At 48.2% G+C, this 20,155-nt stretch overlaps 1 protein-coding gene and 1 long non-coding RNA gene across 2 annotated transcripts in view; one reads left to right on the forward strand and one right to left on the reverse strand.

The window, feature by feature from the left end:
- LOC144733317 (uncharacterized) overlaps positions 1–18,465 on the forward strand; it is a 28,100-nt gene extending 9,635 nt beyond the window's left edge. The window contains exon 2 of the long non-coding RNA XR_013588342.1: positions 17,015–18,465. This is a non-coding gene — a long non-coding RNA (uncharacterized LOC144733317). The remainder of the gene's footprint in view (positions 1–17,014) is intronic.
- LOC144733315 (midnolin-like) overlaps positions 1–20,155 on the reverse strand; it is a 117,345-nt gene that overhangs the window by 93,540 nt on the left and 3,650 nt on the right. Inside the window, exons 2-3 of the mRNA XM_078615152.1 lie at positions 14,662–14,749; positions 12,908–12,970 (exon numbers count right to left, since the gene is read on the reverse strand). Coding sequence (XP_078471278.1) covers positions 12,908–12,970; positions 14,662–14,749 — 151 coding nt within the window. The remainder of the gene's footprint in view (positions 1–12,907; positions 12,971–14,661; positions 14,750–20,155) is intronic.

The following is a 20,155-nucleotide window of genomic DNA, read 5'->3' on the forward strand; positions in this document are numbered from 1 at the left end:
TTTTCAATGAGCTCCCAGGGCACGGGGGCAACACAGATCGAGGTTAACCCAATGACAAAGATGCCCCCCCCCCCCGTATGGACTTACCATGCTGTTGGGACGAGTCCTGCTAAGCGAGCAGCACCTAAGAAGGCCGGCACGGCACACCAGAGGGTGGGTGGCCAGCACCATGCCAGTGCCGATGTTTACACACCGCACTCGGTACTCATTTTAATGCGGTGTCGACCGAGGGGAGGCCCAGGACCGGTTCGGATAACAATAACTGGCGTTGGTGGTCCTGAGCGGGGATAGAACTCGGGTCGTCGCGCAGCGTAGCGCTATCCACTACACTACTGCTCCCCGCAAGTAAGTATAATCACAACACAGACGCCCAGAAAAGTAATTAAATACAGCCAGCCGTGATTTGACAAACTTTTCAATTAAAAGAACACAGCACAGTACAATTCTCGGGGTTTGTAATCCACCGACATGGATTACGTTCCATGAGCCAGCATGGAGCCACACAATCGCCGCTAAGTGCTCCCGCTGAACACGCCATTCGCATTGTGCGCAAAGAGACACGAGGCTCACTCGTGATAACCCGAGACACGACGTGCATTAGTCGCCACACGTTTGTTAAATCTACTTTCTTACTCGGGTCACAAGGGACCGCGAGATTCCAGGGCCAACAACGCGCAGCGTTATCCCGCGACTTGCGCGTTGAGGGGCTCTCAATGGGGCGGCCGTTTCTGGCGACCGACTTTGGAACCTCGCGATCCCACCCCCCTCCACGCCCCTCAGTTGGCCTTGCGGCTTTTTGTTTATGGTGTCAAACTGACTTTTGCTCCTGCTCGTGGGCCCTTCTCTCGGCATCACACGGACGCTTATTTATTGACATGTTGCCGGAGTTGCTCGTGGCACTTTTTTTTTAAAGAACCAGCGTAGTTTCGGGGAGCATGAGGGAAGTAGGCAAATATGCTTGCACAGCTGTTACTGATCTGAGACAGTTTCCTTTTTTTTCTTCTGGGGCCCTTGTATAATCATCACGGGCCCACGCAGGCCCGGCCCACGCATTCCAGCAAGCCGCCTCCGACATCAAAGGCCGGGGGGGGGGGCCCGGGATAGCCACGTCCACGCTGCTCTTTTAAAACAACATCCAGCGAACGCTGCCCAAACACCGAGCTAACTCTGCACAAATATCGGCAGAAAAAAATATGTCAATTATTGCCAATCGCCGAGGGTTGCGAGAGGGCTCTGGTGAAAGGAAGGTGGGGGAGAGACAGCTTTGATGCTTCTCCATCGCGGAATGTTAACCGATACCATGAAGCCACATGTGTTGGTAGAGTGCGTGCGTGCCACACGACAGGAACCTTCGGAACGCCGCTCGCGGGGGCGACGTGCACTCGCGTTTGGAAGTGCGCAGTAACAACGGCTCGCGTCCCACCGTCACGTGTCCGCCCCTGACCGATTAACCGGCCCCACACCCCCAGTGCCATTTCCATTCCCTGCACAAATCCGACCTCGTCGGACGGCGGTCGCGCTCGTCCCGACACTCGCTTGCTTCCAAAGCGCAGCAGTGAAGCACCCAATCCCGCATTCAAAGTGGCGAGTGCCTCGTTTGGTAATCCGGTAACGTGTCTTTCGCTCCGCGGTGTCAATGTCCGTTGTCTGCCGATGGGCATGTGTCCAGTAACCTGTTGACGCATCTGCCTACGCGTCGGTCCCCAAGCAGGATCAAGCACGTCGACGTTGGAGTGTGCATTTTCCCCAGCCAAGTAACGCTTCAAGAAACACTTTTGAATCCGGGGCCTCATTTGCAGTTTGGCGGTAAGAGCCTGGCGAGGCCGCGGTCACGAGCTGTGCAGTTCCTGCTTTTGTTTCAGCTGCACAACAGTGGCGAAACACCCCTCCTGGCTGCAAACACGTGACCGTGGAGCGAGTCCCAAAGTTCTGGGGCCGAGAGAATGTATGCGGGAGCTACCCGCCCCCCCCTCCCCATTTCCCCAATGAGTTTAGAAATTGGTGAGCGTGATCCTCCCAGCAGAACTGGGGGTTACGCTCCGCTGGATGCCCTTTCGAATTGAACTGTTAGCGCGCCACATGTGCGTCCTGGATTGCACAGTCCCACGAAATCGACCGTGGAATGGCTTGGATGGCCTAGTTGGTGGGATCGCCACACTCAATGCTTAGCGCTTACGACGAAGGAGCAACAACGGTCAACGGTGGGATGTTCCAGACGTACCGAAAACACATAATCACGGCCGTGTTACTTAAGCATTGCCTTCTGTTGTGGGGTGGACGTTAAAAAATCTTATTTCTTTCTTAAACACACTTCTTTTAGGGGAATTGAGATGTTGCTTGGAGGTGTCAGACAGAAATTCAGAAAAGTCCTGAAAATTCGTCTCATCGGGCTCTTTCTACAACTCACCCATTTCCGTCTTGAGAAATAAATGTTTTGGAAAAGTCAATTTTTTAAGGAAACTTAATTTAATTTGAAACCATTGCTATGCACGCCACTACATACCAAACCGAATGTTGCCACACACAGTACGATGATAAAAAGTTTCAAAATAAACAAGCAGACAATACATCTCCTTCATTTATCCGTCTCTCCACGTAAAATATGTATTACACAACCCATCAAACGCACGGCCTTCTAGGAGTGCACGATGTCAGCAGCATCGGTTCAATACGAGTAAACCCTGCACCGATTTCGACACACAGCGCCTCATCAGCAGTCAGGCTTGTTCGAATCAACGCTGGTGAACTGCTTATCTGACAGACAAGGACCTTCCCCTTACAATATAGCGCATAGTTCCCTAAAACGGCGTTGATGATTATTCTGAGTCACGCAGAGTTTTCAATGGATCATCTGCCAAGGTGCATAACACACTATCACATGCGATAACCAATAACAATCCCTTATGGCTTTATTATTTTTTTCCCATCTTCATACTTGACAACACCATTGTTCACAGGTCTATTGTGAAGGCGGTTACTAAATTATACCACGCAGCTACGAGTGATTTGAACAGTGCGAGTTTCAATCAGGCAGGGGCTCAACTCAACCCATCACTCTTCGGATGTTATTAAAACAAATACAGATTTTTAGGGAGTCAATAGTGGTTGTCCGGGAAAATGTGGCATTTCAATCAGCTTCTCCTCCTCCTCCTCCTCGTCCTGTTCAATATCGTCATCAGAAACGCGCCGGCGAGTATCCACGTTTTGCAAAAGGGGCTTCTGGCAAGCTTAGGCGAGTGTCACAATCACTTCAAGCAAGGTGGGGTGTGCTGTCGGAGCAGTGCTGGTTCACTGACAGGCCTATTGTCGTGCTGACCAAGCCGGCACCTTTTTTTTTTTACCATTTTCAGGACCACTTCGGTTTTTACCCGTTACACAAAAAGCGGTCGCGAATTGCAATTTGGCATGGCGTTCGGCGCGGGCAACAGAAAGGTTCCGATGATCTCCCATTACCCACGACACACTGTGATGTCACAGCGAACGGGTGACGCTTTCAAAATCACCGGCGTTCCTCGTTCCAGGCGACAAAAAGAACAAAAGGGGAGTCCTCAGCGCCGGGCGCCCCCTGCACAAATGTGTCCGCAGTAATGGATGCCCGGTGTCCCTTTGGCAAGACCGCGGGGGGCTGTTGCCGTTAAAAAGTTACAAGAACAAAAGCGGTGGGGCGAGGTGCCCTTTACTTCGGTAGTCACGGTACACACCCCGATAATAACCTTTTACCCGCAGCCCTGGAAACCCAATCTCCGGCCGTGTTTGCGGGCGGGCGGGAGCGAACGCCGAGAGGGCGTGGTGGGCAAACGACGCTGCGTTAAGTGGCGTCTATCTAACGAAGCAACAAAGATCCCCCGTATAGCCCCGTGGGCCGTAGGGCTATGCTGTGCTCGTGCTAGCAAGCCTCTAGAAAGGTCAGCGTAGCATCTGGGGGGGGGCGGGGGTAGGGAGAGAGGGGGGATTAAGACGAACCCAGCCACCCTAATTTCCCTGAATCTTAATGTTCATGACACCACTACCAAGCGGCGATTTTGGGTGAAGCTGACCTAATAGAGGATCCAGGCCAGGTTCAAATTCCGACTTTGCAAGAGTGTTTTGAGTCGAAACCCAGTGTACGGTTAAATCGCGCGTTCCCAGCGTACGGTTAAATCGCCGATATGAAGCAGTGTACGATTTCGTACGAGGATGTCTGCAATCCAAGCCTAAGCGGGGGGGGTGGGAAGGGTGATGCATGGTTGACAAACGAGTGCGAGGAGAAACGGCATGGGCCCGCATTCATGGCAAGAGACACTGGGTGTGTTTTTGTGCCCATCTCCACCGGCAACCGATTGCGTAATATTTGCGTAGGATGGTACATCTTGTCCCCTTCTGGTTTCAGGGTCCGCAGCAAGAATGGGATGCTGCACGCAACTTCCGGGAACGTTTCCAAACGTTCAAAACGTTTACAGGGTGTGCGCGCGTTGCTCAGCGTTAGGATTGCCACACCGATTGCATTATTAACGCAGTTGTCGTCGTCGGAACTGACTTGCGGAGGAAAATACATTCCATGGTGAACGGCGTGTCTGTCCTCCTAACATACACGTGATGGTGAATGGCGGGAGAGAGGTCAGATACTCCGATTGTAGTACGGTGCACATTTAAATGATGAAGAAACATTACAAGCGAGCGAGACGGCAAAAACATTTCCAAAAATGGAGAAATAAATCCTGAATAAGAATCACAACCCCCCCCCCACAACCTACTACTACCCCTTGCAAAAAAAAAAATCGTGACAATTAATTCTTGTATATTATTACATTCCTATTGTTATCGTTACTTCAGTGAGCTGTTTCCAACAGAGTAAAAAAAAAACACCCATATATATACAACGGCTTGAGAAAAATAATAACCAGACCGTCTGCGAATGCTAACGGCGCTCCCTGTCGCATCCGGGCAGAAGGATGCTGGTCGCGTGCTACGTGACCCGGCCTAATTTCCCACTTTCTTCAGCCGGTCCGTGCCAGCTGAGGCACACTCTCAACATATCCCTGATCGTCAATTATTAAACGTTAGAATTGAGGCGGCGGCAGCGAGGCCATGTTGGGTAAACGGGGGTAACTCCATACAGAATGGAGTTCCCTACAAACCGCTCGTATCAATGCGGATAAGAGGAGCGGCGATCCACCACTCTGTGGAGTAACATTGATATAAACTCTGTTTATAATATGAATAGCGCATTGAAAACGTGTACCATATTACGTATCGTTTGCAGAGTGTGTTCACAAATCCACACTGAGAAACACGATGATTGACAGAGGGGTGTAAATAATTTTTTCGATAGTGTATTTAAAGACGTACTGCAGGTAAGTAGTTTTCAGTTTTAAAGGCATCGTTTAACAAGACACCACTTGCCACCATCCTTCAAACCCATTGGTGAAAAGGAGCATTTTTTTTCTTTACATTATAATATAATGCGAGAGCCGGGGGCTTACGGGACCCCGGGGTGCCGTCATAAGGTTAATATATTGTACGTTCTTAAACATGTGTAATCGTTTGTTGTTCAAGCGATGAGTCAAGACATATCTAAGGCTGTGCTCTCCGGCTGCCTGGGTGAAAAGCTGCAAGAGGAGCCGTGTCCCTTTCCCCAATCCTGGCCCTAGGCTGGCTCAAAAACGGCAATAAATGAAAACGCATGATGACAAACGAGAAGGAGGGCAGGGGGACGTGAAGTGTGAGCGATATCAAGGCGACGTAACCGAAACAGCGTGGTTCTATCAATTTAATCGAGCTAAGGTTGGGGATATTGAGGGCAGCTTTGTGAGCAACGCGCTCGCCTGCCCCTTCACGGAAAGGTCTCAATGGGCAAGGCACACTTGGTGTAACCCTTTGGAAAACGCCTTGCAGACAGAACATTTATGTAATCGAATCAAAACAAAATGCTGCTGCTATTATTACGTAACAACGCAGCAAAACAGTGGCTAAAGGTATTTTCATAATTCGGCACGGCAAGATTTTCTACACACTACACTCACTGCTGATGAGGACTTGCAGTCAAAATCCAGTGCAGGGTTTTGACCGATTTAACGAACACATGGGCTGGGAGGCACACGGAGCCAGGCGGATTAAACGTCAACGGACAGTTCCTTTCATCAGTGCGCGGGCCGCGTTGACGATGCTCTGCGCTATTAAACTTCCTCCTCTGCCGCATCGACGTCCGGACCTAACGCGCTTCAGCCGACACACACCGAGACAAAGACGCGCAGGCGACCAAGCCGCGTGGGGGGGGGGATTGAGGGGGTGGGGGGGGGGCGTTGAACGGGCAGGAGGCCCCTCCACCGGCCGGCGTGCGGTTTGTTGTGGCCCAACCACCGCCGCCGCCGGACGGCTTGGCTTGGGGTACGCGAGGGAACGCATCGCCCCAGCGAAGCCCCTGCCGTGACAACCAAACGCAGCAACTCAGCAGTCCCACGGGCACACGCACGCGGGCGGGCGCGCATTGTTCCACATGGAGACCGGCTGATAAGCCGCAAAAACCGCAAACTCGCGACCTCCCTCCACTCTGCCGCCTTTGGCCCTGGTCCCAGCAGCCCCCACCCGCCAAACAATTTAGGCCTCGTTCGAGCACACACGCACGACGCGTGTGTTTTTCTTTTTTCCCCCGTTGCTATTTAACGTGGCTGCGTAACCCTAGCAGTCGGGGCGTGCTGGCCACGGCACCGATTTTGCCCCGTGCCCCGCGCCTTTGATGTTAACTTAAGAGCCTCTGAAATGTACTGAGAAATTACCAAAGCGTTTTGCTATGAGGCAGATGTTAAAGAACCTACAGCGCCGGGCTGAAACATGTTTTGACAAAAAGACAGCTTTTGTCAAAAAAATGCCAGGAAAAGGGGTGAAACGGCTGCCATTTCCAGCAATTTGAGGATTTTTTTATATCCAAATTTTGAACGAAAAACAATCTTCAGCAACAAAGGAATCATAGCCATTCATACGAGAAATCTAGCAGGGTTGGAGCTGTATTCGTCATTTGAAAAGTAACTCATTTGAAAATAAAGTGCAACAAAATTACACGGGAGTTCCTCTAAGACCATTAAAGATGCCCCCTACAAAAAGTCACATTTGCCCAGTTCTCGCCTTTACAAAAAGCGGTAATGCACCGCAGGAGACATTTCGAGCCGATGAAATAAGGGGGCACCGAATTAACTTCTCCCCGCGCATTAAGCACCGACGATGACACACGGCGGCGGTAAGCTGCGTGAAAACGTTTACGCTGGGGTTTCAAAAATGTTAATGTTTGAAAAAGAGCGTAATGTTTGAAGCAAGCGCAGGTGCCAGGCAACTGCAACTCTCGAGTTAAACACACGTAATGGCACCTTTAGCATCAATTCAAACACGGCGTGTCAAAAGGCGCTTGATTAAGCAAGCCACGGATCGCGAAATCCGCGAGGCTTCTACCACCAATGTCAACGAGCGAGCAAAGGGCGCCGGGCATTACAAGACGCGCTGATAAAACGCGAACCTTTCGTTGCACACAGCCAAGCGGAATGTACAGTAAGTATATGGCGAACCTGTGTGTGTGCCCATTGTGTGTGTGTGTGCATCAAGGCCAAAAAAGGCGACCATGGTAGTGTCCCTTGCTGAAAGCATGCCAAAGCCAGATGCCCTTGGCCTCTGGAGAGAAATCTCTCCGAGACAAAACTGCCTCAAGGTAAAACTCGCCATATGGGTTGTATATTTAATCAGCAGTACTATGTGCTGTGTGGGTATAATATGCAGCGCATAATGTGTGTTGAGTATATACCAGTAATGTTGTATACCTCTCAATATTCAAGTCAACGGACGTCACACCACTCCGACACAAATGTGAGGCTCATCTCCGTTGGCAATCCTGAGCCAGTGGGAAACCAAAATCCCCATGAATGTGGAGATACTCTTTTTTTCGAAGAGGGGGGGGGGAATGTTACCTTTCCACAGAGTGGTACTCATTTAAATGACTCAACAGCAATCATGGGCAAAGTTAAACACGCAGCCACGAGTTGAACTGGTCGGCGATTGACGATTAATTTTTGTTCTTAGCGCAGTTGCTGAGCACACAGGGCGCAAAGGCCCGACACGTCAAGCGGCCAGCAACAAACAGCAACGAAGAGCTTTGGACAAAGAGACGATGGGGGGGATTTACTGAAAGTGAATGCGAGGCAATGTGCAGCTGCATCTAAATGCAACGGTGTCCGCATTTCCACGCGTATATTGCGTATATTTCAGTGCACGATTTGCTCGCTCATCGCATGCCTTCCACCCTCTCATTACGACTTGCCACGTCACGGCCGCGCCACGCATCAAAATACAAATTCCCTCCATAGCGTCTCCACATAAATCCAATTGCGCATTCACTCGATGCACACGCATAGCCCCACATGGTGCACAACGCAAGTGTTAAACCACCTCTTTAGTAAAGAAAATGTGCACGAACAAAATATCTTCCAATTACCTACGTCGTTGTGTCCAAGTGCGGTCAGAGAGAAGCAATTAAGGTAAAATAAGCGCCTCACACTTATGTGTCCTGGCCACCAAAGTCTTGCCCACAAATTGAACCCAGATGGCTTCAGATCATAGCACAAAGCGTTCGAATGGCACTCGCACAAACAAAAGACGGTGGTCCCTCGGTTTACGATGCCATCGATTAAACGATATTTCAATTAGCGATGGTTTTCGTGGAAACAATTGATATCGTTAACCGAGGGACCACTGTACACTCTCGCACAAACCACGGTGCACAGGATGCAGTGTCTCATGCAAATTGGATTTTTTTTTAAACTGTCTGGGCTCCCACCTGGTGAAATAAAGGAGACGGATCGATACGCTCGCTCTCTCTTACGCCGCCGCACTCACGGGGACACTTAAAAACGACGGCGTTCCCGTCGGGGCGGGATTGAGCGTGCGTGAGCTACGGCATGCGCCAGAGGTCAGAGTTGTACTCCCTGTGCATTCGTGCGGCCGCCCAGAGCCATATCCAGTGACTAAGAGATCAAGTATCTTGGCTGGCGTTGTTAGGCCGCGCTCGGGCTTACAAAGCAGAGCCCCCCCCCCCACCGTGCCGACGCCTTGCCGGTAAACCGTGTGTGCGTCGACGCCCAAAGAGTTCATCTAATCGCCATAAAAAACTTTGAAGCGCAACAGCCACTTTGCAACGGGGAAACTCGGACGTGTTCGCCGATGACACGGCCGCGGCCTTAAAAGGAAAAAGGAAACTCAATAAATAAAAAACATAGTGGGTGACGTTTCGGGCAACGAGCCTTCTTATTACAACGGGACATGGTTTGAAAATTTGGGGTGGCGTCCTACAGACTTGCTGTTGAGTATGTAAAACTGGCAAATGGATGTCATTATGTTGTCCAGCATAATAATTTACAGGGCTTTGTCCAGCCACTTTTAGATGAGGTCCTCCCCATGCTCTGGCAATCGCGGCGGTCGTGTGCCTCACAAGTGACGTTATCACATCTATCCCTCTATTTAAGACCGAAACAGAAGGATTTCTCCACATTTCTGGCTGTCACCTGATGAGGCTGGTTGTAATTACCGGCGAAATGTCACAGTACTCGAATTGTAAACGTCGTGGGTTTTGTTTACGTGACAAACCTTATTAATTGGCTGTGTCGGGTGGTGGCGGGTTTAACGACACATTTATATTGACGCCATCTAACCCAAAAAAAACCTCTGTTATGGATAATTGGGGGGTTGGCGAAGTGGGGGGGGGGGGGAGGCCAGGATCGGTTCTGATATTACTAACCACCGATGTGAGCCATGGTGCGAATTGAACCTCGGTCACTGGCCGAACCACCGCACCATCCCTTTTCGGAAATGCGCTGTTTAGAAGACATCAATGTTAACTGCATATTTGTGATTGTTGTTGCTTTTATTTCCAATAGTTAATCCAAGTGTGTTCTTCTCAATGCAGATGCAATTGAATTATGCTTTAGTTTTCTGCTTTTACAGACTGCTAAAGTTGTGGCCAATTCTGGGAAAGCGGTCTGCTCAGGAGCGAGATTTAGTAATACATTAAAAACCGGGTAACAATAATAATGACAATTACACTGTCTTCAACGATTTAAAGTAATATTTAAAAAAAGTGGCATGCTTTCTCTCTTGTTTGGTACACTGCAAGGCCCAAAGGGGGTTCTATAGCCAAGTCATTATCGCAACGGCACAAAGATTGATAATTATTTGTCAAATAGCGTAGAGTGCAGTTAAATTTTCTTTATTTTGTAAAAAAGCCAAAGAAAGCGACTTACTTTGAATTAGTCACAAGTCAGTTGTTAATCTCAATTTAACCAGGCCTGAATTTGGCCAATGTACCCAAGCTTAGTTAAACTCTCATGCCCGCCATCTCAAATCGCATCAGGCGGCTTTGATTAAACAATAACGCACGCCTCAAAACATCACGCGATTAGGTTATCAATCTCAGCGTGTCCTCGCAAGGGTTTAACTTTACCGGCTCAGTCTGTGGGACGACGTGCAAGCGAGCAGTCACAGACGTGCGTGTGTGTACGTAGGTGTGTGTGCGCGTGTGCGCTTGCAAATGGGTGGGGAGCGGTAGTGTAGCGGCTAGCTCGCTGCGCTACAAACCCGGCTACCCGATTTCAATTCCCACTCACGGCCAACACTAGTGACGATTACCTGAGCTGGTCCTGGGCCTCAAATGAGTAGCTGGTGCGGTGTGTAAACATCACCACTGGGAAGACAAAGGCGACCGGGCGTGGTGCTGGCCACTAACCCCCTCGTGTGTCGTTCCGGCCTTCGTAGGTCCTCACCAACAGCACTTGCCCCAATAGTCTGTTAAGGCTAAACGGGGGATCTTTGTATTTGCTTGCGAATGAGGATACCTATACGCGGCCCCTTTAGAAGGGCCGTTCAGCTTTTAATAGCAACAGTGCAATGCTAAGAATAATGATGCTAAGAATAATGATTCTCAGTGATGCGAAGCGGATATGCAAATTGAACTTGGCCAATGAGACGTCTTATGAATTCTAATTCCCAAAGCTAAGGCATGACTGTACAGTAGTTTACATGTATATATTTTCAATTCAATTAATGGTCTCTTATTGAATCCAGCGACAGCTAAATATGAACCATTGCCTCTGTTACGAGGCCGACCTCCGTAAGGTCTATTTTTTATTCATTTGGGGAGGAATATTTTCTCAGGGATTTTGGCTGTGACATCGAAACAGTTGTCCTCACAGGAGTCTTACATTTTCAGATTAAACCAGACAGCAAGGCTTTTGGGAATGGCGCTCGATGAAAATTGAAGTAAAAGCGTGATTTTGCCCAAAATTTAGACGTCAACTGGGCGCATGTCATCCAGCCGCCCCTACGTGCTCGAGCAGCGTGCCTGCGTGTTTTTTGCGTCCCATCGTACGGGGCGTTCCAATCATTTCGACATATTGCCAACACGCACTCCTCGCATAACGACTGCTCGACACGTCGGTAAGAGCCGCGCGCACAAAGGCCCGAGCGCGCACGAAGCGAAATAAAGCGACGGTCATTTAAAAAAAGAATAATAACAATAACACCACGGAGACCTTCCGTGAGCAAACGAACCAACGAGCAGCCCGGCCACGGAATTATAATTGCACCCGCCCTCCCCTGAAGGCAGTCGCATTGATTTGAGCATTAGCACAATTACACACCGTTGAGTAGTAATGGCGACGAAAATGACTCGGCAGCGTCCCGCGAGCCAAATGGGAAGTGTCGCGTGGCACCTTCCCGTCGATTTGTCGTCGTTCCGCACCGGTTGGGCAAATTCAAAATGCGAGCGCGTCCGATTGGAATGGAGGGGCAATGCAAACAATGTGTGCGCTCTGCCAAATCTAAATAGGGTGCCATTCGGATCTCAACGGTCGGCCGAATTGTCACAGACACATATGTTAAGAAAGATCAGATGAAGGAGTATTACAAGCATTTGCACTTTGTTTAAAAACAGAAAACGTTTTCGTTGCTACAAAGTATTTATTATATTTCTCTCACACTGGTAAAAAAAAATACTCAATAGCAGGCCAACATCTGAAATCACGAACTCACGGTTGAGAGCTCCCTCTGCTTTACCGAATGAGCTGTAATCTGCCCACATTGACATTCTATCAAAAAATTACTTTGCTCTTAAGTGGGATATAACCAGTGTGTTGTTTCATTATCCACCAAAGGTGCATGGGCGGTGGCAGTAAAAACAACACGTGTATCATCAATGCCCTCTTAATAACGCCGAACCCTTAATGGGTTAAATGGAACTCTGACCTAACAGCACTGGATGCCCACAATGGCCTCAACCCCAGGCCAACAGCAACCTACGTTCCCACCCAAAGCACTCAGGCTTGCCATGGCAGTAATGCACTGTCCATCAGGTACTTACATCTCATGGCTTTATTTATTGGAAAGCACATTCTCTTTCCTTATCTTCACTACAAAATCAACCGTCTCAGTCATTGGATTTCATAGACCGTGTGAGTAATTGCGCATTTCAAGAAAAGCACAACCCCGGAATGCCGTGTGTCTGTGTGTGCATGCGTGCTGGGCAGCTGGCCCACACCCACTGTACAGCAACGCCTTTCATTGGCTCGTGGGTCCCAGGCAATCTCCAGCATGCAGCGCGTGGTTGGGTCCCCAAATATATACCTTGGGAAGCCCTCCCTCCCACTCACTCACTCTGCAAATCCCACACCCCACCACCGCTGCCCCACACCCAGTGCCCAACCCATTGGGGCTACCCCTCCCTACCACATGCCACGAAACAGCTGCCTGGTACAGAACAAAGGAGGACAACCCTTCGTTCCAAACCCACACAGGCCCCCCCCAACAAGACTGGACTCAACACTGATCCCACTCGTAGCTTACCCACACCACCACACAATGCAGCAGCAGCAGCAAAATGCAAGCGCGGCGCCCTTACCTGGTTGTCAGACAGGCTCTCCAGAGCTTGCATCACCGACTGCTCCGGCCTTGCCGACTGCGACTGCAAAGAACAATTACAATACACGTGTTATTTAAACACAGAGAGTACAGAATCACACATATATATTCCAAGCCAATGTTCGTGATCGTATCCTATTGGCAGTCCCAAGCAAATATTAGAAATTTCAATTATGAGAGACGTTACACCAGAGGATAACCACTGTCGACTTCCTACAAAGTAGTACCCACTTTATACTGCATGAATGATCTGCTTAGTCAACACATTTGTGGATCTCAAAGCTGTGCCCTCCTGAAAATGAGGCTTGACCCTCGATGAGGCTTTCGTGTCTAGACATTAAAGTATGCAAAAACAGTACTAGACCAACATGCACAGCCCCCCCGTACAAACAGGACTTATATGAGGATCTGAGTCTGCGTTTTTCATTGTATGGCCTTAGATTTGCTTCAAAAGCACCGGGAATTGGCTTTGAAACTAACAGTCTTTTATAACAAGATCCAGGCTTAAATGTTACACAAACAGCTTTCCTCTGACTCAGAGGGTACCATATAAGCCGATCACATGACAGCGTTTTCCACGGCTGTGATTGTATTTTACTGTTTAAATGTTAGCACATATTGTTCAATTGGCGATGACTATCACGTTGCGATAACGCATACTACGCTTTCTCTAATATATGCCGCGTATAGCCAGTCACGACCGACTCCGTGACTGATGCCAATTCAATTCATGTTCGAGAAGGGTTAGAAGGCTGAAAAACACTTGGCACGGATATAGTTGAGCTTTAAAAAATATAACCCATCAAAAACGTATGCGCATGCATTTACAAAATATACACTTGCATGGTATGGAATACATCTGTATTTATGAAATCATGTGAACAATACAATATCATTTGAATTCATACGGCATCTGAATGTAAGTGCATGTGAAGACGCAGTAGAGAAAGAGTGGGCAAATGAGCTTTACAGAGGCTGTCAGAGGCTGAGAAAACAAAGGAACGTCCACAAGACTGGACTTTAAACAGGGGGCAGAGTCGACAGCATTGATGGCTGTGGGAAGGAAGTTCTAGAGAACGGCGGAAGCAGAAGAGAATGAGCAATGTGTGTGTGTGTGTTCAACTGTTTAAACTGTTAAACTATTTTTTTTATCTTACTAAGGCCAGCTGAGCTGTATAGCTCTTTTTTAGAAGCGAACTGGCTAAAAATGATAGCTCAATGCAGTGGCTTATCACGTGGGAACTTACAGGAGTCATATACTCTAAACGTGTGTTCCTAAATGCTGAGAGAAAACCCGGAGGACCCGGAAAAACAATCAACACAACCGTGAGGAGAGATTACATGCAAACTCTTAGTTTTTTCGGTAAAGTCACGTAGGTAAAAAATTGAATTAAAATTAATAAAAAATAAAAAAAAGAATAAATTAAAATCACGACGTTTCGGAGGCAACACAAGACTCCGTCATCAGGTGGGACCGTCACAGCCAGATTTGCTGTATCTATGTGACTTTACCGAAAAAACTAAGAGTATGAATCATTGCAGTCACGAAAGCTTCAAATCTAGAATTACATGCAAACCCCAAATATACAGGCATCAGGGTCGGGATCGAACCCACGACCTCCTGTATACCAGGCGAGGTAGTTCACATCTCGCCACCCCCGGCGTCCTTCTTTGCAGATAACCCGAGTGCGTGTTCTTTGCGGGTGTGTTGTGCGTTGCAATTCACAAACATACCACGAGTCCCGTCTCCACCGTTGGCACCAATGTAAGCTTGCTTCCGTTGGACACGGCATAATCACGCAACTTGCCCGTTCTCAGGTGCCTGCAGAGACAACAGAAGAGACACACATAAGTCGATGTGCAACGCTTACCACGCAACAACACGGGCTTAAACGCACGCGCCAAAAACATTGGCTCACAAATATACTGGAACACACTCACGTGGACACAAGCACATTGAACCCCATAACAAAGGCAATCTCACACGACGTCAGTTCTCCAGCATTACGTTCAAACTGATTGCGACAGCTTGAGGAGTCTTTCGTGGAGCGGCGGATTGATCACGGGCTGGTGATGATGACAAACGCCGAGAAAGTAACAGACGTTCATCTTTGTTGTCTGCGTGGCTATTATCCAGCAAGACAAATTATGAAAGCAAAGAGAGAAAAAAATGTTGGGGAAGGGGGTGGTGGTGGTACACGTGCTGTTTTCATTTGTGAAGTTTCATAAAACCATTAGCTTTTCATTTCACAACTGGCGAGGCAGCGGCAGTGTACACTGGCTTTTGTGAGTTAAAATAAGCAATTCGCGGTGCTGTGCTCATGGCACAATGGGGCATTGCATGTGCAGTCAATTTTGTGTCTTTACAACACAGGTGCTCTTCCTTCAAAGGGGGTTTCACAATGGTGGCTGATTGTACCGTAGTCTCCTCCTGTCTCTGATGACGAGGCAGACTGCAGGTCTCATGACAGATCCTCAACAAAGGAATGAATGACAAAGCCCACCCCCAGCCCACCCTCCTCCCCGCACAGACACAACGTATGCTACCGCAATTACAACTGTGGCTCATAACGTCTTCGGATTATGTACAAGGACAAAGATCCCCCATACAGCATTAACAGACTGTTTGGGGAAATGCTGCTGTTAGCGGGCAACCTATTTTAAGGCCGGAACGGCACACGAGGGGGTGGGTGGCCAGAACCACACAAAGACAAAGATCACCCAGTATATGCCCTAACAGACATTTGGGGCAAGTGCTGTTAGCGGTTACCGAGCACCTATGAAGGCCGGCACAGCACACAAGGGGTAGGGGGGGGAGTGACTAGCCCCCACGCCCGGCCGCCTTTGTCTCCCCAGTGGCGATGTTTACACACCGCACCAGGGTACTCATTTGAGGCTGATTCGACCCTGGGAGAGGCGCAGGACCGATTCAGATAATTGTCACTGGTGCTGCTGGTGGCAGTGTGCGGGAATCAAACTCGGGTCCCTGGGTTCGTAGCGCAGCGCGTTAACCGGATACACTCTAGACTCCTTTTTGACACACACACACAGCATGGGTTACACGTGACAGAGCCACACTGCGATGACACGTTACCGGCTAACAAAGCACGCGAATTCGATATAGAGAAAAGCCGTTTCCCCCATGCAGCAACACCAACGTGTAGCAGTCGCAGTTACACGGCAATCCGATCTCGCAAAAAATAGCACGCTATTTATAAAGACGGGGCTGTTGCACTGCCGACTAAGTCGATAACACGCAAGCCTCTCCCCCTTATTAGGTCGATAAGCAGTGCCTGGTAGTAATGCGACGGCGAACCTGAGCAAGGAGAATTGTGTTATCATCTTTACCTCTTTTGTTCATGAAAGCTGCAGCGGGCAACCCAACATAGCATCAACACATCAGCTGAGCCCAATAACACGTGGTATGTAGCACGCGGCCTCGGTACGATATATAGACCGCAGTATAGGTCTACACAGCAACGTATGTTTTGGTAATAGGATCGTATAGGCTGTACGAGCTATGGTATAGCATCGCGTGGAGTATAGACTATATCAGGATATTTATTTATACTGGATGAATCCGATGAGCTATAAAGTTGTTTGTTCACAGATGTCCAGTAAGGGTAGTGTGTTATTAAAGAATAACCTGTGTAGGGTACAGCATAACAATCTCTGTGGGACATAGCATGCAGTGTAGCCTGGATAGGGAATAGCAGAGCATACATCTGTACATGGTATGATATACAGTATATGTAGAATATAACACTGGATTATTTGTTGAATAGCCTTAATAGGATACAGTAGTCTTAAGTGTATAATATGGTGCTGTAGGTATATATGGTATAGCACACACATGATACAGGATAGAATAGATGATATAAAACGTAGCCTTTCGAGTGAACGCTATAGATTAAAGTCCATGCTATTCCGTATCGCGTACAATAGTTGAGTACATAGCCTCTGGTTCATGTGTGTGTTTGGTTTAGGCCACGTGGTAGTATTATTCCAACGTTATTGTCGTGAACCCTCCACCACCCGACACGACTGTCCCGTTCACACAAGACATTATTATTATTATTATTCACAGGTGGCTAAAGTGTCCATCAGATTCCGGCTTCGGACTTCTCACCACCGAGTTCAACATCAACGTGGGACGACGACGTTTCGAGCCAAGACCTCCCCGAGCTTCATCGGATGACGAACTCGGGAAATGCAGTACCTCCAGTTTCAAGTTAACATAGCCTCTGTATTGAATTCTGTCTAGTCGAGACTATAGAGCCTGGTACATAGCATAGCCTACACATGGCCTAGTATTATACATCGTAGTCAAGAGACGGTGCAATACAAAAGTGTACAAGCACATTCCATACATCGAGTGTATCCTGGATAGAGTATAACCTAGACAGCATAACCTTGTAGGGTGAAGAGTGTAGCGCAGCCTTGTAGGGAAAAGCGTGGGGCTTAGTGTCTCTTGCACAGATAGTGCAATGGTTGGTGACACAAAGGCAGAACCAGTCTGCAGTCGAATACGGGACAGGAGTCAACGCAGCCTGTGTGTAGATCGCTATATGATGCATAGCATGAACTGCACAAAGGAAACTGTATATTAGACCCGTGTATTATGTAAGACGCGCTTGTAAGATAATAACTGTCTTGCATGGTTCCGTTCGGTAAAGGTTCAAGATGTGTATACTGGGCAGGATAAAAATGCTTCTCTATAGGGCGTAAAGGCTATAATAGTTCAGTCAATAGTAGTCTGTATGACCACAATAGGCGTTACGTCAGCTTGGAAGAGGTAATAGCGCGCTACATATTACAGTATTTGATGGATATAATTGACAGCCCTTTGTCGATCCCTGCATAATGAAGGCTTCCCCACGCAGTCGGGAATGGGTGGGGGGTGTTTGACCATACTTCACCATGCTGGTCAGTGCAAGCTTGAGGGGCGGAGGGGGGAGATCAGATGTCTATAGCTCGTCTCTGATGTTAGCAATGGCCCGGAATCTAACTCACGTTTGCCGGGTTCTATACCGTTCCCACCGCACCGTAGTTTTGTTATTATCGTTCCGATCATAACTTGAGATGCAAACGCAACGCAGTGATGTGAACACAATTAAAACCGTATACAAAATGCTAATTAGTTTTTTTATTTTAGGGTGCATGAGCTGACCCGTTTAATTGACATTACTCAAAGCGCTTGTCGGACACCGCCTCACTGCCATCTGCGAGTCGCGAAGCAACACGGCGCTCAGAACAGACAGCTTTCAATAGGCGAATAAGAGAGTGTGTGTGGGGGGGTTGCATGAGATGTATCCAGCAACAACAGCCCACAATTGCCATGTACCTTGGTTATCATGTACGACTCCCCTTCGCATGCTATGCTACTGATGGCATAGAACAGCACCGCCTACGCGAACACAGCGGACGCTCACTGTGATCCTCATTAAGCATCACCACATACCGAATACACTGCGCGCTGCAGCGTGCACAATACTTTAATATATGAGCTCTCCAATAAATATATATTTATCAACTAAATCTGTACTGTTGCGTGTACAGCCCTGTGCATTTGGCAGTGTTCTCGCATGCAGTTTATCATTCTCAATCTACCGTTGGATGAAGCCTCCCCCCTACGCCTTGTTGGTCAATGGGGGGTTTAGTACCAACCACGCAGACCGGCTACTCGGTTGATAACAGTGTGTAACAAACAAATAATTGTTCGTGGGTAGTAAGTGTTAGTTCCTAATTGCTTATGCCTCAAAAGTACAGAAAATGGCTATTATTCCCCCACAAACTTTGCTTTTGTGACCAGGACAGTGATATTTTGAAATTTACATATTTTCAATGAGAAAAACGTGGTGTGCATGTGTCATTCCTTCACATAAAGTCCCGGTCACAAAAGCACAGTTTGTGGGGAATAATATCCATTGTCTATACTTTTTAGGCATAAGCAATTAAAAAAAAATACACTTACTACCCAGGAACCAAAATTGTGTTACATAGTGGTATAAAGCAAGAGAGGGTAAGATATCACGAGCCACTCGGGAATTATTTATCGGGAATGATATCTCGGGATGGATATCTCGGGGGTAGATATCTGGGGGTTGAGCCGGGGGTGACAATCGACAGGGCGTAGAAACACAGCAGAGGTTCTGGACAGCAGAGGGCAGTGCTGAAAAATCCATTGTTTCAGTTTTTCAGCTTTCATTTATATGGTATAGCCCTGTAAGCCATTCGGCTATTGAATCGCGTGCAACCGCAACAAACAAAAAAATAAAAACATGAACAAGAAAACATCTTAAAGTGACTTTGCCCAAACAGAAAAATCCATGAAAAAACTGCAAAGTCTTCCAGAAAAAAAGGCACCGTACACCAACGCTGTGTGCACTCCCTCGTGCACATTCAACCCAGAGTGGTGAAGTATGGTCAAACAACCCCCCCATTGCCACGCAAAGGGGTGCGGGGAGGTCATCATCCAGCCAACAAACACAAAGATCCCCCCAACCCCCGTGTAGACATTTCAGACTATAGGGGCAAGTGCAGTTAGCGAGTAGTATCGCACCTATTAAGGCCGGCACGGCACACGAGGGGGAGTGGGGTGGGTGGCCAGGCAACAACGCTTATATATACACACACAGTGCTAACATATTGCAACAGCGTTGTGCACTAGAATCCGTCGTGGTTGTATAGTTTAAAGTTTAAACTACTGTGCTACAAAGCAAAGTTATGACAATAGCAACGCATAGATTTAGCTCACGGGCAAAGTCCTATATGGGCACCGATGGTATATAGGATCAACCCTTGGTATACCCACAGGATAAGGGTTTCCGCTGTTTTAAATACACACGCTCGCTCACATACACCACGTTATAGCTTCTCGCATACAATCATACACAATACAGCATTATGTAACAAGGCCACATAGCCATAGATTTATACTATTAATCTGTAAGGCGGTGTGTGGTTTCACAACCACGCTTTAGGAGTGCGACTGTGGATTGGAGGGGCTCGATTGTCTGTGGGGTTCGCAACTTATACTACATAGCACCTACGGTAACACCGGTTAGTATGACACAGTGAATAGCGTGTGTCCCATATATAGCTCCTGTGATGTAGTCTGCGTATATAGGTAGTCCTCGACTTACGATGGAGATGCGTTACGACGACCCCATCATCGTAAGTCGAAAATGTCGTAAGTCGAAGATGGCCTCGCCTACCCAGGAGTCTT

This window comes from Lampetra planeri, chromosome 46 (genome assembly GCF_965212315.1).
Source record: "Lampetra planeri chromosome 46, kcLamPlan1.2.h2, whole genome shotgun sequence".
Classification (NCBI taxonomy): Eukaryota; Metazoa; Chordata; class Hyperoartia; order Petromyzontiformes; family Petromyzontidae; genus Lampetra; species Lampetra planeri.